This window comes from Pan troglodytes, chromosome 10 (assembly GCF_028858775.2).
Source record: "Pan troglodytes isolate AG18354 chromosome 10, NHGRI_mPanTro3-v2.0_pri, whole genome shotgun sequence".
NCBI lineage: Eukaryota > Metazoa > Chordata > Mammalia > Primates > Hominidae > Pan > Pan troglodytes.
The window spans coordinates 57,174,637-57,195,073 of NC_072408.2; the positions used below are offsets into that span (position 1 = coordinate 57,174,637).

The window sequence follows — 20,437 nt, forward strand, 5'->3', positions numbered from 1 at the left end:
GGGGTGGCGGCCGGGCAGAGGCTGCAATCTCAGCACTTTGGGAGGCCAAGGCAGGTGGCTGGGAGGTGGAGGTTGTAGCGAGCCGAGATTATGCCACTGCACTCCAGCCTGGGCACCATTGAGCACTGAGTGAACGAGACTCCGTCTGCAATCCCGGCACCTCGGGAGGCCGAGGCTGGCGGACCACTCGCAGTTAGGAGCTGGAGACCAGCCCGGCCAACACAGTGAAACCCCGTCTCCACCAAAAAAATACAAAAACCAGTCAGGCGTGGTGGCGTGCACCTGCAATCGCAGGCACTCGGCAGGCTGAGGCAGGAGAATCAGGCAGGGAGGCTGCAGTGAGCCAAGATGGCAGCAGTACAGTCCAGCTTCGGCTCGGCATCAGTGGGAGACCGTGGAAAGAGAGGGAGAGGGAGATAGTGGGGAGAGGGAGAGGGAGAGGGAGATAATGGGGAGAGGGAGAGGGAGAGGGAGAGGAGTCAGGAAGAAACTTTCTACAAGTTTAGTCAAGTTGAGGGGAACATAAGGCCATTTTGGTAAGAAGATACTTTTTTAGTGATTTTGTTATGTGGAGCCAGCCCTTGAACGCTGGTAACTCTTGGAAATATAAAATTTAAAAAGTTCAATTAATTGTTTTTAGGACAAAAATATTATGTGTATAATTACCTGTCAAATAACCCAAGGGGAGATCTTTATTTTGTTTCTCTCTGGATCTCAAGTGCTTTTGTTACTTTTTTTCCTTATCAGAAAAACTATGCCCTGAGGCTTTTCTTCTTCAGACAATGCTTTAACGTAAAATTGAGCTTCATATACTGCTACAAGTCTCATTTAACTTTCCATTTTCATTTAAGGAACCAAATGGACTTTCAGGCTGCCTTTATGCTGGTAATTAGGGCAACTTGTTGTGAATTTCAATGTGTTTGAGTGGTAGCACATATTAATACATTACACTTTCTCTCAATTTCATCACTATTCAAGTGCAACATCGTACACAGTATAAGCATTTTGAAATTCAGAACCTTGTGGATGACCCAGACCATAATAACTGCAGCAGTTCAGCTTACAATTTTATGGTGCTTTATTATTTTTAATCACTTTTAAACATGTAATCTCATTTTGTCCTCCGGGTAAACACAGTGGTAGGATTTATTTTACAGAGGCTGCCATACAAATGGCAAGACTTGACTCTGGCCTCTGGCTCCTAGCTTAATGTCTCATTCGAAAGTTGTGAAGAATTTTTTAGATCTAGATATTTAATCAGCCTGCACTTGAAAATCACTATGCTTCCCTTTTTTAAGTGCTAAATTGGGATACTTCTCAAATATTCAGTTATTTATAGGAAGCCTTCATAATTATTGAAGTCCATTAAATCTATTGGGTCATCTTGCCATAGGCATAAGGATTCAAGCTAAAGGCACATGATTTTGTTTAAAAATAAAGGTTACAATAAAATAAGATTAACAAAAGTACTTTTATACTTCCGGAACAAAAACTCAAAAATACCCTGTGGCATTGAAAATAAGAATCATTTCTGAAAACTTCTGCGTATGCTTTGGCATATCTTAGAACTTTCTATATGTCTAATATAATATAACAAATATTTCGGTGTTAATACCCATCCAAAAAGAAATGATTTGACACACTGTATATAGGCAGAAAAACATAATTTTGAATATTTCATTCTGAAATAGACACCAAGAAAAATTTTGTTAAATGTATTTACCCTAATTGCTTATGTTTGAAATATGTGTTCTGTCATCAGGCAACCCTGCTCAGCCCACTTCCCTCCACTACATGAATCCTTACCAACTGAATGCCTATGGTATGGCACTAAAAGCAGTGGGAGAAATTGTTCAAGATTATGACAGTGATAAAATGTTTCCAGCTCTAGGATTTGGTGCAAAACTGCCTCCAGATGGAAGGATATCTCACGAATTTGCTTTGGTAAGAATTTGTCAAAAGGATTTGATGTTTTGAAAAATTAATGTTAGACCTTTTAATATTGCTTTGGTACTTATTCTTTAGTCAGTCAAGTAGCAAGCTTTACTGACTGTAGCTTAATTTTGGTAAGTAATTGACTTTGGAGTGTGAACTTAATGGGAAAAAAGGACAGCTAAATAGCTTAGCCATAAATCTACCTGAAGTGCACCCACCTGATTTACAAATGGGGGTCTATTTTGGTTATCTATTGCTTGCTAACAAATCTTCCTAAAACTTAGAGATATCAAACAATATCATTCTATTATGCTTATGATTTGTGCCTCAGGAATTCAAGCAGAATATAATGGGAGATAGCGCATTTTTGCTTTGCAGTACCTGGAGTCTCAGCTTAGGTGACTTGAATGGCTAGAGATGCCTGGAATTGGTGACTGGGGCCATATTTTTCAACTTAGTTCTGGCTGTCTTTTGAATTCCTTAGATCTTCTCCATGTTATGTCTTCTGGGGCTCATATGTCTCCTAACATAACTTCTTTGCTCATGTTCATTCATGTCTTGGGCCTGAGCTTGGATAGCTGAAAAGCTGGGGTTGCCTGGACAACTCTCCCTTGTTTTACGTATGGCCTGTCTCTGTAGTTATGGAGGGCTTCAGAACTGTATAGTGGTCTCATTGTAGCAAGATTTCTTATGTAGCAGCCAGCTTTCCCAGGGTGAGTAATCTAAAAGTCTAGGACAGAAACTCCAAGGATGTTTATATCATATTCTTAGAAGTCCCAAAATGTTATTTCTGCAACATCCTATTGGTCAGGCAAGTTACTAAGACCATCCCAGGTTCAAGGTAGAGGAATTAACCTTCACTTCTCAATGGGAAGAGTATCAAAGAATGTGTGGCTCTCTGTAATGTACCATCATTTTTAAAACCTAAGAAAAGAAATAATTGTGTTAAACTAAATGAGGTTTATTAATTTTCCTTTCATATGTTTCTTCTCACCATTGAATTTTTCCCTTTCTCTGTCTCTGTAATTCTCTCCTTTGCTGCCTTTCCTGCCTCTGTGTTCATTCCTTGTAACCAAACCTATACAAATATATACTGGTTGAGCCTCCCAAATCAGAAAAGTAAATGTTCCCAAACCTGAAACTTTTTGAACTCAATAAGATACTCAAAGGAAACGCTCATCGGAGCAATTTGGATTTTGGATATTCATATTTGAGAGGCTCAACTGGTAATTATATAAATACTTTAAAATCCAAAGAAATAAATTCAAATTTGAAACACTCCTGGTTTCAGCTAAGGGATACTCAACCTGTATTCTTAAGGAAGGATTTGTGCCTTACTTTTTTTTTTTGGTTTATTTGTTTTTGTTTTTGTTTTTTGAGACAGAGCCTTGCTCTGTTGCCCAGGCTGGAGTGCAGTAGTGAGATCTCAGCTCACTGCAACCTCTGCCTCCCCGGTTCAAGCAGTTCTCGTGCCTCAGCTTCCCAAGTAGCTAGGATTACAGGCATGCATAACACCTGGCTATTTTTTGTATTTTTAGTAGAGATGGGGTTTCGCTGTGTTGGCCAGGCTCGTCTCAAACTCCTGGGCTCAAGCAGTTCGCCTGCCTCAGCCTCCCAAAGTGCTGGGACTGCAGGTGTGAGCCACTGTGCCCAGCATTAATTTGTTCTTTGAGCCCAATTAAAACACATATAGGATAGATATTGCTGTGGTTTCAGTCTGTCCTCTCCAGAGTTCAGGTGCTGCTAATGTAATAGTATTAAGTGAGGCCTTTAAGAGCTAGTTAGTCTGCGAGGGCTCCGCCCTCATGAATGAAATTAGGCCCTTATAAAAGAGGCCTTACTCAGCTCGTCCTGCCTTCTGCGATGTGAGGATACAGCCCTCACCAGGCAACTGAACCTACTGACTTCTTGATCTTGGACTTTCCAGCCTCCAAAACTGTAAGAAGTACGTTTCTATTGTTTATAAATTACCCAATCTCTGGTATTCTCTTATAGCACAAACAGAATAAGACAGAGAGATCAGACCTCTTTAAATCTATGAAAAATAGTCTCCCACATTGATGATGAAAATAAGAATGATTATGTTAATGATAATGTTTCAACTTCAGTATTCCCTAATGATTATATTACTTTAAAATTTTCAACGCACTTTTGTTTTTCTTTTGGATAAGACAGACAAAGGTTAAGTAGGTTTTCAGTGAAATAGTATTTGACTCAATGCTGAGTATTTACTGAGTATCGAGTCACATACTTTATACTCATTATCTCATATAATCTTCATAAAATTCCTATGTGGTAAATATTTCATGCTAACACATTGCACTGCTCTAGAAACTGCCAATCTCATTACCAACGGTGAGAAAAGTGCACCCAGGAGTTGTATAACTCAACTCAGAGGCTCAGAAGTTAACCATTGTCCCAAAGGACAGGACTTGAACCCAGGTCAGTCTTATTTTAGAATTCATGCTCTTAACTACAGCTAAACCCCATCTTATAAAAGCACCTGTAATCTCACCTCTTGGATGCATGCTTATATTAACACCATGATATATGTACCTTTATATAAGTTTTTATATAAGATTTCATCTTTCTCAAATGTTTTAAGAGGAGTGTTACATTTTTATTTTTGTATTTATTCTTACTTTTCTATTCCATCACCCACACAATTTCTAGAGAGGTTGCTGGAAGGCTTAATTCTTTCTTCCATGAAATAGCCCACATGCCACTCTCCCAGTGTCATAAAAATGAGTATCTGTTGGGATTTTGTTGTGTCTTAGAAAATTAAAATCTCCCAGAAACTTATAAAACCATGAAAATCACTCATGTGATTCTAAGTCTGAAGTGCCTCAGGAAAAAGGTCATGAGCTATTTTAAAGCCTAAGAAAAGGAATAATTGTGTTAAGCTAAATGAGAGGTTTATTAATTTTCTCTCCATACATTTCTTCCTCCACTAGTGTGTATTTTTTTCCTTTTTCCTTCCCTCCACTTTTCTCCTTTTCTGCTTTTCCTACCTCCACATTTACCCCTTGTAACCAAAGCTATACAAGTATCTACTGCTAAGGAATGATATATATTTTTGGTTATTTACACCATAGTCTGTTCTTTGAACCCAATTCGAACATTTATGGAATAGAGATCATACCCCTTTAAATCTATGAAGAATAGCCTCTCAAATTGATGATGAAAACAACAATGATTATGTTGATGATAATGCCTCAACTTTAATATTACCGAATGATTATATTACTTTAATTTTTTTCAAAGCACTTCTGTTTTGTTGGATAAGTAAGGCAGATATGGGTTAAGTAGGTCTTTAGTGAGATAGTATTTGATTTCATTCTTGCTGAAGTATTCTGTGTTAAGCTCATCCTAAATCACTGCAATATCTATCTGTAGGTACTGAAAATGACAAATACAAAAAGTTCAGTTTCATGACAGTCTTGTCTTTCATGAACTACCTGATGTTAATAAACCCTCGTATTTCCATGGTATGAATTTGTGATATATGTTCTCTAACATTAACCTATTTATCTCACCACATTCACATAATTCTTTTGGATAGCAAGGGAGTCTTCTTAACAACTTAAATTACCCCCAGTGTATAAGTTTTGGCTAGTACAGATGTTGAACTTAAGCTTTGCTCATTTGAAAAGGTCTCAGTAAATCCCAGCTTTTTATGTGAGACACACTATGAGCAAAGGAAAAGGAATGGGAGAGGAAAGGAAGAATTTCCTAATATTACCATTTCAAGACTTATGGTTATGAAAAGAATGAGTCATTGCTCTCCTCTCATTATCATTCTTGATGACTCCTTTTGGATTTATAACTGAAAACTCAATAGTGCGGAGCTCTAGTAGAGGTATTTCTACCTTCGTCTTCCATGCGGACCAATAGAGAAACGCTACACCTGTCCAAGTGATTTCTCCTGGGAAATACCTAAATGCACTTGCATGCTTTTCACTTATTTTGGCATTTATACAAATGTATGCAATTTAATATTTATGTGTATGTATTTTTTTGCCAAGTAGGCACCAGTAATTTAATAACTAAGAGTCTTTAACACTGTACTATATATAAAACAGAAGCTCAATAGGTGTTTGTTCATTGAATAAAAGGAAGAATTCTCTCAGCTTTTTCCCACAGTAAGCAACAGTCACATTTCAGAGTAGAGCAATAGTCCCTAAGAGCTTCTTTTCAGTATTTTGTCAGCTTGTTAGCCCTGCTGAAAACTGTCACAGGCTGCAGGCAGCAACAGAGATGACAGGCTTCTTGCATGGAGCTGAATCCACACCCTCAGCACAATCCCTGAGGGAGCTAAACGGGAGGAAAAATGGGTAAGAGCTGGGCACTCCTCCCCACTTAAGTCTGAGTGGTGAGATTATTGATCATTTTAAAGTCAGATCTTTATGCTTTTCTATGTGTTCTACAAGTTAACGTGTTATTTTATACATGGAAAGGTTGTCAATTAGGAGGGAAATATGAAATAAGGCATCCATTGCCCTCTTCATTAATAAACAACAAAATTAAATGTGCTTATTTTTAAAAAAATCCTGTGTTTTACTTTTGTGTCAGAACCACAACTGGACTTATTCTAATTTGTTTTAACAAGCAATAACTGATTCCCTGCATAATTATTTCAAGAAATGAGTTTTTAAACACATTTAAAATGTTTTTACTTATTTCACTAGTTTTGGGGGAACACGTGTTTTTTGATTACATGGATAAGTTCTTTAGTGGTGATTTCTGAGATTCTGATGCACCCATCACCTGAGCAGTGGTCACTGAGTTATCCTTCACCCTCCTCCCACCTTTCCCCGCCAGTCTCCAAGTCCATTATATCATTCTTATGCCTTTGCATCTTCATAGCTTAGCTCCCACTTATAAGTGAGAACAGACAATATTTGGTTTTCTATTCCTGAGTTACTTCACTTAGAATAATGGTCTCCAACTCCATCTAGGTTGCCGTGAATGCCATTATTCCATTCCTTTTTATGGTTGAGTAGAATTGTAGTATACACACACACACACACACACACACACACACCACATTTTCTTTATCCACTTATTGGTTGATGGGCATTTAGACTGGTTCCATATTTTTGCAATTGCAAATTGTGCCACTATAAACATGTGTGCAAGTAACAGACTTAAAAATCTTTTTATAACTCATTACAACTTTCTTATTAAGAAGAAAATCTCATTTTAGTAGCTATAAAATATTTTAAATAATCCTGATATAATCCAGAGCATATACTAAAAAGAAGGCATAATTTTATATAAGGTATTCTTATCGTCTAAGACATATGAGGAAACCTTAGAGCAACTTATTATGGTAGGACTAATTCATAAATCATTAAACATTCCATGTTGATGAATAGAACATCTAATGATTACCTTTCCATTCTCAAAGAAGAGAAAAATGGTGACCTTGTAGTTTCAATTCCAGAGAAATAGTGATAACATACAGTTTCATCAAAACGTAAACCCCCAATCAACATGTTAAAAAATAAAAGTAGCTCAGGACTACCCTAGTTTGTAACTGTTCCCTTAAGGTAGATCTATAATACATTTTTATATGCCCAAAATCAGTAATGAGTTTTAATTTTAATTAGCTTCATACCTTATCAAGGGAAAAGAGCACCATAAAATCTTAAAGGAATGTTAAATAGGTCGGCTCAGATTAACATCAAAACACTAACTGCTTTGTGCTAAATATTAAACTTATCTTTTACATTCTATTTTCAGCCAAGTCATGCAACCAGTTTTATAATGTAAAGCAGGCTTTTATTTTTATACTTTCAAAAATGTATGAGGGTTAATAAAAATGTTTGAAGAAAAGACAAAATTAAAAGAAAAAAAGTGGGTATAAATCCCTCTGTCATGAATGATAAAATTGAAGTAGTTGGTAACATTTGGCCCCGTTTCCTAAGCTCCCCAGCCTTGTAGAAAGCTTTGCATTTTGGCCGGGTGCAGTGGCTCACGCCTGTAATCCCAGCACTTTGGGAGGCCGAGGCGGGTGGATCACCTGAGGTCAGGAGTTCGAGACCAGCCTGGTCAACATGGCAAAACCCTGCCTTTACTAAAAATACAAAAATTAGCTGGGTCTGGTGGTGCATGCCTGTAATCCCAGCTACTTGGGAGGCTGAGACAGGCAAAGCACTTGAACCCAGAAGGCAGAGGTTGCAGTGAACCGAGATCCGGCCATTACACTCCAGCCTGGGCAACAGAGCAAGAGTCCGTCTCACAAAAAAAAAAAGAAAAAAAAGTCTTGGCATTTCGTAATTTGGTAGCATAATGGTGTTTAAGAAATTGAGCTCTGGAGTTAGACTGCCTGGTTTAAATCTTAGCTCTCCTCTTCGTGTTGTGTGACCTTAGACACAGTATCAAAGTTCTCATTGCCTTGGTTTCTTTATAAAGTGGGGTTAATGGCAGTCCTACATTTTTAAAGTTATGGAAGTTATATATGTAAATATTTTAGTATAAAACTTGGTATATAGAATTCAATAAATTTTAGTTATAGATTACTGGTTACTTGTGATTGTTCAAGTAAAAACATGTATGCTAAAATTATTCCTAACTCTGTTTAAATGTAGTTACTATCACTAGTGCATAAAAAAATATACACACAATTTTAGATATTCCCCTTCCTGAAGTGGAGGCTATCTTCTTTTTCTCAAGTGTGAACTAGACTTAGTAACTCATTTCTAGCAAATGGATTAAAGTAGGAGTAATGATATGTAACTTCTGAGACTGGCTCATAAAAGGCATTGGGGCTTTGTCCTTGCTCTTTCTCTGGGATCACTCAATCTGGGGAAAGTTAGCTGCCATTTTATGAGAACACTCAAGCAGCCCTGTGGAGAGTCCATTTGGCCTCCTGCCAACAGCCATGTAAGTGAGCCTTTTTGGAAATAGATCCTTCTGTCCACTGTCAAGCTTTCAGATGACTGCAGCCCAGGTCGGCATCTTCACTGCAACCTCATGAGAGATCCTGCTCAGAAACCACCCTGCTGAGCTGCTTCTGGATTCCTGAGACTTCAAAAATGTGTGAGATAATAAATGTTCATTGCTTTAAGCCACTATACAGAGGGTATAACTTTGGGGGTAATTTGTTACATAGCAATAGATAACTAATACATGGTCTTGTGTTATTTGTGTAATTTGGACTAGGAGAATTAAACCTAATAATGACAGAGCATTTAAGGTGTGAAAAAGCCAGCCTAGGTGTTCAGGTTAAAGTTGCCTCAGGTCCTGTCCCCAGAATAAGACCTTGGGTTAAAGTTGCCTTTCTGGGCGCTGTTCCCAGAATAAGAGCTTCTTAACAACAAGCTCCATTTCCCTTTAATGACCTGGATTTTTTTTTTATTCCTTTCCTTTTGCCTTGTCTTGATATTCCCCACACCAAATTATATTCCCTCTGACTCCTTCTCTACTTGGAGTTATCAATTGTGGCCTGAAAATGTTCATGTGGCAGATATTTTACATTTTTTCTGCTGTCAGGTAAAATTGTTTGAATTGATAGCGTTTATTTTTTCTAATTTTAATACATGTTCACTGCAGAAAAATTGGAAAAATAGAGAATAGGTTAAAGGATGAAAGTAAAGTTATCAGTTATCTAACCACCTAGAGGTAGCCACTATTAATACGTTGGTTTTCTTCTTTTTAGGATTTCTATATGTTTATCTCCACATGTACCCAAACCTGTGTAAATTAAGATACTATTAATTTTAGGCTGTTGTGGTGTTCAGCTTCTTATTTAAAATTTTCTTCTGCCATTTTTTAAGAGTATAGATTTTTAATGATTGTACATTATATCATGTTATGATCTACATAATATATCATAATCGATTGTTGATCACTTAATGTATTATTGTTTTGCTATTGTAAATTTATGAATAAGTGTTCTTCAAAAAATATGAGTGTCAACGTGTATTATTCTCATCTTTTTCAATTGATCTTCACGGAGATTTACTTTTTTACTGTTGTTTTGTTTTGTTTTGCCTATAAATTTCTACAGAATGGGAATCCTCAAAACCCCTACTGTGATGGCATTGAGGGGGTGATGGAGGCTTATTACAGGAGTCTGAAATCTGTACAACTATATGGGCCCACCAACTTTGCTCCTGTAATTAATCATGTAGCCAGGTAAGTAGAGAGTAGACAAGGTGCTTATTCTGATGTACTGGAACATGGTGAACTCATAACATTGTTGCTAGCATGACTCCACACATGAAAGTGGTTTTCTTCTAGTTTACCTCCAAGAAAGTGGGGAAAAAATGTATGTTAGAAAGAGTCTCTATCAAACGATCATGATACTTTGCTGAGAACTGTACATTAAAATCTCAAGTGAAGAAACATTTGCTGGGTTATGTTAGGAACTATCTTTGTTCAACTAAGGAAAACGTTTTCTTAGGAAAAGGCATCCATGAGGAAAATAACAAGATCAATGGTGATGCCAACTGTGTAAATCATTCTTATCTAATATCACATTCCATAATAGTAATAAGTAGCATAGAAGTAGTAAGAGACTGAATTCTATTAGATGACTACTTGAAGCTGTCAGCGACATATAGGGCACATTATTTTAATCTCTCTGAAATGAATACAGTAGCTAATTTATAAATTCCCAGAGCTCTACCTGTATATGGTACATAGTACTGAGATCAGAATATAATTGCTTATTACTCCAAGTACATGTTCTGAAGAAAATGTTAAAATGTTAAAAATAAATCTATACATACTTATCATTTTTTCATTAGTACATAAATGAATTAGACAACACTTTTTAAATCCCTAGAAAGTTTGGCCTATGTAAATCCTATGACACCCTGACTTATTTTGAGATAATTAGAAATTGCATATCCTTTCAAATATGTAGCCAGAACTTGAAAAAAAATCTGTATTTTGGTCAGTTTATCAAGTACAAAGGCAATGTGAAACCCCAGTTCTCTGAAGGTTCTAGTACTTTACCATCTTCCCTAATGAATATTACCGGCAACTTCAGTGTGCTCTACTTTTCATTATCTGGGACATGGACAAAATGCTAAAATATCCCTTGCACCCAGGGCTGACCCCAGTGCAACTTCCCTGTGGAACTCCAACTCAGGTTGACAGTGATACATTGATGACTTTTCTCTGAGTGTGACCCTTCGGCTTGAATTTTTCGGACAAAATCATCTGCAATCTCCACTAAAATATGAATTTTATTAATATATATTAACCCTGTACATACACAACCCCCCAAAAAAGTTACTCATGAAATGGTACTTAGTCTTACCTGTTTTATCTTTATTTCTATGGCACCTGTTCTTTTCTATTTCTCCTTTTTAAAATACAATCTTGGCCTCCAAAATTGATCTCACAATCCATTAATGGGTCATTACTTGCAATCTGAAAAACATATCCTAGCTTATACTAGCCGATGTAAGTAATGTCATATACACTATGTATTGATGGCAGTCAAATAAAGCAGAATATAATACCATGCTAATGCAAGATAAATTATAATTGATGGCCACACTACCCTGCAGATCACTTTTTTATAAAAAGATAAGAGAAAAATGACAAGACTTCTTTTGTATGAACTCATGCTGGTTATTAGAAATGTGCTCATCAATGCTTACCAAGTAATTTCATAATTTTTCCTGGTATATATTTATAGTAAAAGTTAAAGTGATAGATATAAAATATCTAGGTGCATTTCTATATACATTTAAAATCAAAGGCTCCACAGTGTTCTATTGCGATTTTTTGTTTTATCTATCATTTTGTAAGTTCTTGAATATAGGAGCACCTGCTAGTGAAAGCTTTCAGACTCCTTGAAAATAAACTATGATCTAATAATTCTTTATTATTTTTTACATGAGAAAATTAAGAAAAACAGTAAGAGATGGCTATTTAAGAGTCATCTTTTCCTTCCAATACAATATAGGAAGTTCCATGTATACATTTCTTAGTATACGACTACAAAAGAAATGCTTTTATCCTTTCATCTTTGAATTTTATGTTTAATTGTATTTTTAAGCTTGTATTGAGACAGACAATTTCTGTCTGACCCAAAATTATCATTCAAAAAGTTTAACAACTAAGCAGACGAGGTACTATTTTTTTCTCTATTAAGAGAAGCGCCATAGTTATAGTGTGTGTGACCTCCATTTATGTAAAATTCTTGCTTTATATAACTCTTAAAAGCTTATCAACAGTACTTAGCATCATACCCATTATGTAGGAGGTAAGTATTCAACAAATGTCTAAAAAACAAATTCTGTATATGTTAATATATTATCATTAAAAATTATTTTTAGCAACGTCAAAACAAATATATATTCATACTTTTTATATTGGCTTGATATTATTTTCCTTAAGTATATTTTCTATGTGGGTAAAAGCTCAGTATTTATTGTCATTTTCTATAAGCATTTTAAAGAATGCTTACTCTTTTTAAGAATAACAATTTTAAGCACATGTTTATTTTTAGGATTCATATCTATGTATCTCTGATCTGTTTGACTTTTTAGGTAATATTAATGAGGTAACAATATTGTAAAATAGACAAGACTCAAAGCATCAAATTTATAAAATTTGAAGGTTTTATATGCTTTTTTTTTGAGGCTTTCCAGCCCCTGCTTCTGATTTCTTGCCTTTCCAGTCCTCCTTTTCCAATGCTGTCTGGGGAACAGCATTTCAAATGATGTAAAATCCTACTCAACATCTGTTGATGCCTTGTCATAAATTTAAGTGCAGACAGTTTAGCTTGGCATTCAAGAACATCCAGTATTCAACCAGCACTCACCCATCCAACCTCATTTCCACATTCTCTCAAATGTACTGCACTTCAGTCACAGAGAATCTCTGCTTCTTCTGGTCTATGATATCATTCCATGCATATGTCTATTACTAATTTGATACTACTCTGTGGTTACATGTAGATCTTTTCCACATTGAAGGGAGGAATTATTCATTGTGACATTCATATACATGCACATATATACATATAAAAATAAAAGCCACAGTATTTTGGATATACTGAGATATCTGTACCTGTTTGTTTAATTAAATTATCTGAATACCACATGAGGTTTTGTTTGTTTGCTCTGTCGCCCAGGCTGGAGTGCAGTGGGATGATCTCGGCTCACTGCAACCTCTGCTTCCCAGGTTCAAGCAATTCTCCTGCCTCAGCCTCCCAAGTAGCTGGGATTATAGGTACCCACCACCATGCCTTGCTAATTTTTGTATATTTAGTAGAGACTGGATTTCGCCATGTTGGCCAGTCTGGTCACAAACTCTTGGCCTCAGGCGATCCGCCCGCATTGGCCTCCCAAAGTGCTGGGATTATAGGCGTAAGCCACCACGCCTGGCCAAGTTCATTTTAATTAACAAAGTTATAATAGGAAACTAAAGAACCTTTTTGGTTTTGAGACAGAATGTCTCTCTGTCACTCAGGCTGGAGTGTAGTGATGCGATGTCAGCTCATTGCAACCTCCACCTCCTAGGTTCAAGCAATTCTTGTGCCTCAGCCTCCCGAGTAGCTGGGAATACAGGTATGTGCCACCACACTTGGCTAATTTTTGTATTTTTAGAAGAGACGGGGTTTCGCCTTGTTGGCCAGGCTGGTCTCCAACTCCTGGCTTAAGTGATCCACCCGCCTCAGCCTCCCAAAGTGCTGGGATTACTGGCATGAGCCACTGGGCCCAGCCTAAATACTCTTTTAAATGATAATGCTTAGCCAATCTTAATGACCTATGGAAATGTGATTGTGATTAACACCTACTGTATCAGTCAGGGTTCTCCAGAGAACAGAACCAATAGGAGACATATAGACATGGACATAGATAAAATATAGAGATATATTTTAAGGAATTGGCTCATGCAGTTGTAAGGGATAGCAAGAATGTAATTTGTAGGACAGGTTGGTAGATTGGAAACTCAGGTAGGATTTCATACTGCAGCCTTACGTGAGTATTCCTTTTTTTCTGGGAAACCAGTTTTTGCTCTTAAAGCCTTCAACTAATTGGATGAAGCTCCTTTACTTAAAGTCATTTGATGGTAGATGTTAACCATATCTATAATCTTTGATTAAATAAGTGGGATTTATAGTCTAGTTGACACATAAGCATCATCATCCTACCTACTAAAACAAAGAAATATATTGCCATTATGTTGTAAATTGACAACAAATTTAAATTCTGAGAAATAATTTTAGGTTCTTGCAGATATGAACTTAATACTATGTCTAATGTCTAAAATACTATGTTTAAATCTTATTAATCACAATAGAAAGAAAAATATATGAAAAATAATGGTTTTTGTGGAATGCAGATTGAATAAAATGGAGTTTTAAGCATCCCCTGATTAATCTGTTTCCTCTTGTATATAGTGTAAACCATCTTTACATTCCTGTTCTTATCATTTAAAAAAAATTTCTATTCATCTAGAATTCTTCATCAATAATTTTAAGTAATTTGAAATAAATTTAATTTGTTGGTATATTATACCAGCTTAATATTTCAAAAATAAATTAATATACTAATGAAAATTTCAAGTATCTTTTCAGACTATTATGAAAATTTCTTCACTCGATTTAAATATATTCATTATTTCCTATTAGTCTTTTGTTTCCTGTGCCTAATGAGTTACTTGTTTTGAGGCTGTCACATTTCAATTTTAAGGGGGATCTATCAGTTTCTATCTTTTGGCTATTTGTAATTTTTTCTGCTTTTTTCTGATATTGAGAACCTTCTAAAATCCAGATAACTATCCAAAATGAATTTTCATTTTTTAGGAAATAACTTTTTATTTTGGAATTCTTATAACTAATTTTCAAATTAAATAATGTATTATGCTTTATTTATTCAACCTGTACAATCAATAATAAAATAAAAACTATTCTTATGGAGCCCATGATCTATCTCTAACAACATGTTCAGTGCTATAATATGGATTATCTATTCATCTTCACAACAACTCTAAGAGGTGACAGTAGTGTCATTTCCATTTTGCTGATGATAAAATAGATACATAGAGTGATCATTTGTGGTAGAGCTAAAATTCAAACTGGAATAATCTGACTCAAAATCACTATGTTTTGATGCCTTACATCTTTAAGCCTTTTTATCTCTGCTGCAGAGGTAAAGTCACACAAAAGAAAATGCAACACAAAAGAAAAGAAAATGCAACAAAGCTACCTATCTATGTGGATACAGTGATCACTTCATTGCCCAGTCAAAAGTAGTTTGGGGTGACACTTAGTAACATAAAATTTGCTCTGCTACTTTGTGTTGAAATATTTTAATGTATTCCTTTATTCATTGTTAAGAAGTTTTAATCCATTGTGCAAATCATAATTGAACTACTTAAATAAAACATCCCTAAGTCAGTTTCTTATCTTATATTCTTGCCCTCTCTATTCTTGTGAACTAATAATAAGCTGAAAGAATATTCCATGAATCTGAGCCAACCAGATATGAACTTTTATAGAAATAATCCCAGAAACTTCTTTCAAAGAAATGCAAAAGAAATGTGTTTGAATTGTACTGCCCTGACAAAGTTAACCTCTCTTTCAGATATATCATAGTAATATTAAGATATAAATTATAGATAGGCTATATTTCAAAAAAGACAGCTGGCTTTTAGTAATAAGACTTAATTATGCAATTTATAAAAGGATTCCCCATCAAGTTCTTTTAAAAAGCAAGCTTCTCTAATACCTTTAAAATATAATTTGAATCTGTGAGTCTATATATCAGTGTCACCTCCTAGAAAAAGTATTGAGGTGTGGCCAGCTTATAATTTTTACTTCATCCATTTCTGTAGCATGTGAATTATTTTATCTTAAATATATAATATTTTTAAAATAATAACAAAATGAGAAGAAATGATAGTACTTTAAAATAAAAGGCTAAATAGAATAAATGGTAATACAACATTGATTTTGTTTGAAATTTAGATTTACTTGCAAAGTGCAACAATGTGCCAACATGTAGAACAAGTGCCAAAGAAGCAACAACTGGTTTTAAAAGATTAATTTGTGGTGCCGAAGGTGATAAAGACTAAAATGGATTGGACAGCACTTAAAAGTAAAATGTAATTGATTTTCAAATTACATATGCCTAGCAGTAGTGACAGTCACACAATAAACTCATGCAACTTTCTACAGCTTTAATGGTTTTTAAGTGAAGAGATATAAAATATTAATACAAGCATATATTTATCATAAAGTGTAAAATTTCTATGAATTTTTAAGATAAAACAAACTTCAGCGAAATTCCAAGTTTACTATGATCTGCTTTAGGCTGTATCTATAACTCTCTTACAGTGTGAATATATTCTTCTCCTTTTCTTAGGTATACATTCTGGTGTATCCAAAGAAAATCAGTTAAGCCACTGGAAGTAGTATTTTATATGACTGCATAGTAGTCAGCTGTCTGTATTGTTTTTTAATCTGGTAGATATTTTACATTTTAAGAGTACCATTTGGTAAGAAAAGCATAAAAGCTATACTGTTGTACTTAAGAAGGTTTTCACTACTATTTAGAGTCTTTCATTATTCTCATGAAATGTAAAACCCTATCTTTCTGAATCATATTAAGAAATGCTTTCTTAAAAAATAATGGATATTTAAAAATTAAAAATTGAGATCCTGGGGGAAATTGTTAGACTTCTTTTCTTTAAAACAAAAAAAGTTAAACATGGGATAGGAGAATAGGTTTATAACCACTTTGGATTGTTTTCCACTGGTTGTGTTACTACTAAATTAATACATATTCTTTAATGTCCAGGATCAATTGTTCAGTATTATGGGGATATTTTTAATTCTATAGTACATTGTGGAACCTGTTCAACATCCTGCTTACAGGGTGTGATTGAGCATGCCACTTACTATATTTACTTTAACAATCTTTAAAATTACCAGTATTTTATTAGTAGCATGGACAAATCTTATTTTCTATAGTCCATGGGGAAAGTTGTAAGTATTTTTCTTCTTTATATGTTTTTAAATTCTGCTACTTAAGAAATAAGTTGTGCCCTGACATATGTTTTATACTATTTGTTTGTCACCAACTTGTTCAAATGGGATTCATTGGGCTCCTTAAGATTGTAAAGGAATTTTCATTAATCCTTCAGGTTGTAAGGGAATTTTTACTTGATAACTTTTAGAAATACAGATCAAGGTCTTCTTTACTATCCTATCTCCTAAGAGAACCACAATGCTTACTTAGCACTGGACATGAATTGCATACCAGCCAGGTGCACAAATCGTAAAAATTATCTCTATTGAGAATATAATCTAGATATCTAGAATGTAGAAAACTAGAGGAAAAGAGAAATGTAATGAAATGTAACATATTCATAAAATTCCCCTCTAAATTACTGAGTATTATTTGATATGTTATCATATACATAATTTTGTGCTTTGAAATAACTCTCCGTCTCATCTTTCATAGATTTAACATATATTAAGACTTGACTGTGGATGTGTCAAAAATATTTCTTCTATTGTGTAATTTTATTGAGGTGAAATTTTCATAATAAAATTCACCATTTAAAGGTATACCATTCAATGACATTTAGTAAATTTGTAATGTTGCAACCATTACCTCTATGTAGTTCAAAAACCAAAAGCACTTATGATTATTGCTATCATTATTCAATGCTTATATTGAGTACCATACATGCAATTCTTTATTAATTCATGCAGGAATATAAATATGTAAGTGTTATTGTCTCAATTTTAAAGCTAAGAAAATAACTTTCACATAGCTTAGGTAATTTACTGAAGATCACTTACATAATGTGTTGCTTAGTCAGGATAAGTCTATTTCCAAAAGCTATGTCCATTCCTTTGTACTAAATAGTCACTCATCTAGCACACTTTGTATTAGTAAATGAACTTTTAGGCAACTAGATATTTCTGTGTGCCAGCATGCACTAACATTGCAATTGTTCTAGTGTGTTATTTCAGATAATTGTGTATTTGAAAGTTTGCATAAGATATACCTCTAACATGTTCAAATATTTTATTGAGATTAAAATGTTTGTTAACTATTCCAAATTGTATTTACCAACCATCACATATAGAAAACTGTTTTACTTTCCTTACCTTTTCGTTGCCTTTCAGATATGCTTCTTCTGTAAAGGACGGCTCCCAGTATTTTGTGCTTCTGATTGTTACAGATGGTGTTATCTCAGATATGGCCCAGACTAAGGAGTCCATAGTTAATGTAAGTGGGGGTCACTCCGTATTGGGCTGGCTACATGACAACATGGTGCTACTTAGAGAGAAACTAGAGTCTATTTTAGTTAACAATAAAATAAAATCACCACACCTTTGCAGCAGATTGCATCCTTAACCTTATCCAGACAACTCATATACATCTGTACCACTGATCCAGGGGGATCAAGCTAAGGGATATGAATTATTTTAGTTAAAAAAAATTTTTGCCTAAAGAAAAAAAAAGATAATAGCATAATTTTCACAGGCATTGGTGTGTTAACCTCTATTAGTTTGATGTATTTGTGTACAATCTTGTGATTTATACTGGTTATTTCTTAACATTTACATTGCAGTTAGAGGAGAACTATGATAGCTAATTGCTATTTCTGTAGAAGTGGATAGTGACTGATTGATTAAAAAACCATCCTGCTCATTATAATTCCTAATTGTATGTTTGTTTTCTTAGGGTTATTTGATTGTTTACTAATCTATAAAATCTATGTTTACTAGATGGTAATTTGTAAAGTCTCTGGGTTTAGCAATGTTTGGCATGAAGTAGACATTTGATAAATATAGGCTGCAGGAATGAGTTGCATTAATATGCACTTTAAAATATGGACTTGGTAATTTAGGTTTAACTAAGAAGACATGATGCCCTGAGGAATAATCAGTCATATTTCAGTGACCTTCATAGTGAAAGATGTGGTTGCTCTAGTGTTCCATCTATCTATTGCTGGATCAATCTCACATTCTTACTATTAAATTATTTAAGTGATGATATGTGATATATTATATGGAAAAAACATGTTATAACATGAAATATTTAGTCTCCCTCAAAATCTCAAGGATATTTAGTGCATAACAGTACTAACTTTCTGTAATGATCATTTGTATTCACTCATTTACTGTGAAAATTGCTTTTTCTAACCTTGGGTATAAATGAGGTAGATTATGGTACTACTACTATTTTATGAATCTGTTACCACTTTCCCCCTTTAGCAACTGAAATATTTTTGGAGGAGAAAGAACATGAAAAGAGGAAAAAGATACCCAAAGTCAGCTTAGAAAGGTTTTGTCTGAGAGTAGAAAGTGGAAGTAGATGCTCCTTACCTTCTATTTGATCTTACCCAGGGCTGCTCATTTCCGAAGAATGTCCCACTGGATTAATGTGTGCAGAGAGTTTGGAAAGGATAAGAATGGAATCAAGTATATTATTCTGTATTAACAATTTTGAATATGCTCACAAATTATTTTAATGAACATCTGTGAAAAAATATTAAATAAAACTCTGGTTATATTTGCTTCTTAATTATTATTTTTTCTTTTTTATTATTTTTTTTTTTAGACAGGGTCTCACCCTGTTGCCCAGGCTGGAGTGCAGTGGCACGATCATAGCTCACTGCAGCCTCAAATTCCTAGGCCCAGGTGATCCCTCCACCTCAGACTCCCAAGTAGCTAGGACTTCAGGCACACACCACCACACCTGGCTAATTATTTTTTGGTGTAGATGGGGTCTCACTATGTTGCCCAGGCTGGTCTCAAACTCCTGGCCTCAAGCAATCCTCCTTCTTTGGCCTCCCACAGTGCTGGGATTTCAAGAGTGAGATATCATGCCTGGCCTTTAATTATTTTCTTAAGAACTCAATTTCTTAATTGAAACCTAATTGTATATTCTCTTTGAAGGCCTCAAAACTTCCAATGTCAATAATTATAGTAGGTGTTGGACCAGCAGAATTTGATGGTGAGTAGTAAAATTTCAATAATATTCCTTGGGAATTCATTTAATCTAATGTAACATGCTTTTGGGTTTCTGCCATTCTTGTCTCTTTAGAAGGATGTGACTGTGTATTTGGGTTTGTATATAATGTTCATGTGTCCATAATTAGACATATACATAGATAGCTCATGATGATGTCTATTCAGGTGTGCCAATTAAAAGATCCTGTCTTTTGACTAGGATATTATCTCTCTAGTTTATAGATTATTTCAACATGTAGCTTTCTATTTCATTAGAGATAGTTTGTACCTCAAAATAATATCTCCTAAGACTGACAGAGTGATAAATTGAGTTTTTGTTCCCAAGGCAAAACACACTCTGTGTTCACTAAAACCCTTTAAGGATGAGTGCTAAATTAATAAATCATTAGGTTGTGAAAAGAAATGTTAACATAAGCATAATATGCTAATTTAATGGGTTTTCGGGCTCTAGCTAGTTGATAGACATTAGCCTTATAAATAAAGAAGTTGTGTCATATGAAAGAGAAAAGTAAAATGAAAATGGAGCTGACCAGC

The 20,437-nt window shown here is 34.8% G+C and overlaps 1 protein-coding gene across 4 annotated transcripts in view; it reads left to right on the forward strand.

The window, feature by feature from the left end:
• The window catches only part of CPNE8 (copine 8), a 258,415-nt gene that overhangs the window by 215,216 nt on the left and 22,762 nt on the right, over nucleotides 1-20,437 (forward strand). For 2 of the 4 annotated variants that reach the window (XM_016923660.4, XM_001168902.7), the window contains exons 15-18: nucleotides 1,763-1,944; nucleotides 9,950-10,077; nucleotides 18,050-18,152; nucleotides 19,829-19,886. In XM_016923660.4, the coding sequence (XP_016779149.1) occupies nucleotides 1,763-1,944; nucleotides 9,950-10,077; nucleotides 18,050-18,152; nucleotides 19,829-19,886 (471 nt within the window). Of the gene's footprint in view, nucleotides 1-1,762; nucleotides 1,945-9,949; nucleotides 10,078-15,877; nucleotides 16,015-18,049; nucleotides 18,153-19,828; nucleotides 19,887-20,437 lie in introns of those variants that run through there. The other 2 variants (XM_016923658.4, XM_016923659.3) reach the window with 2 other exon arrangements.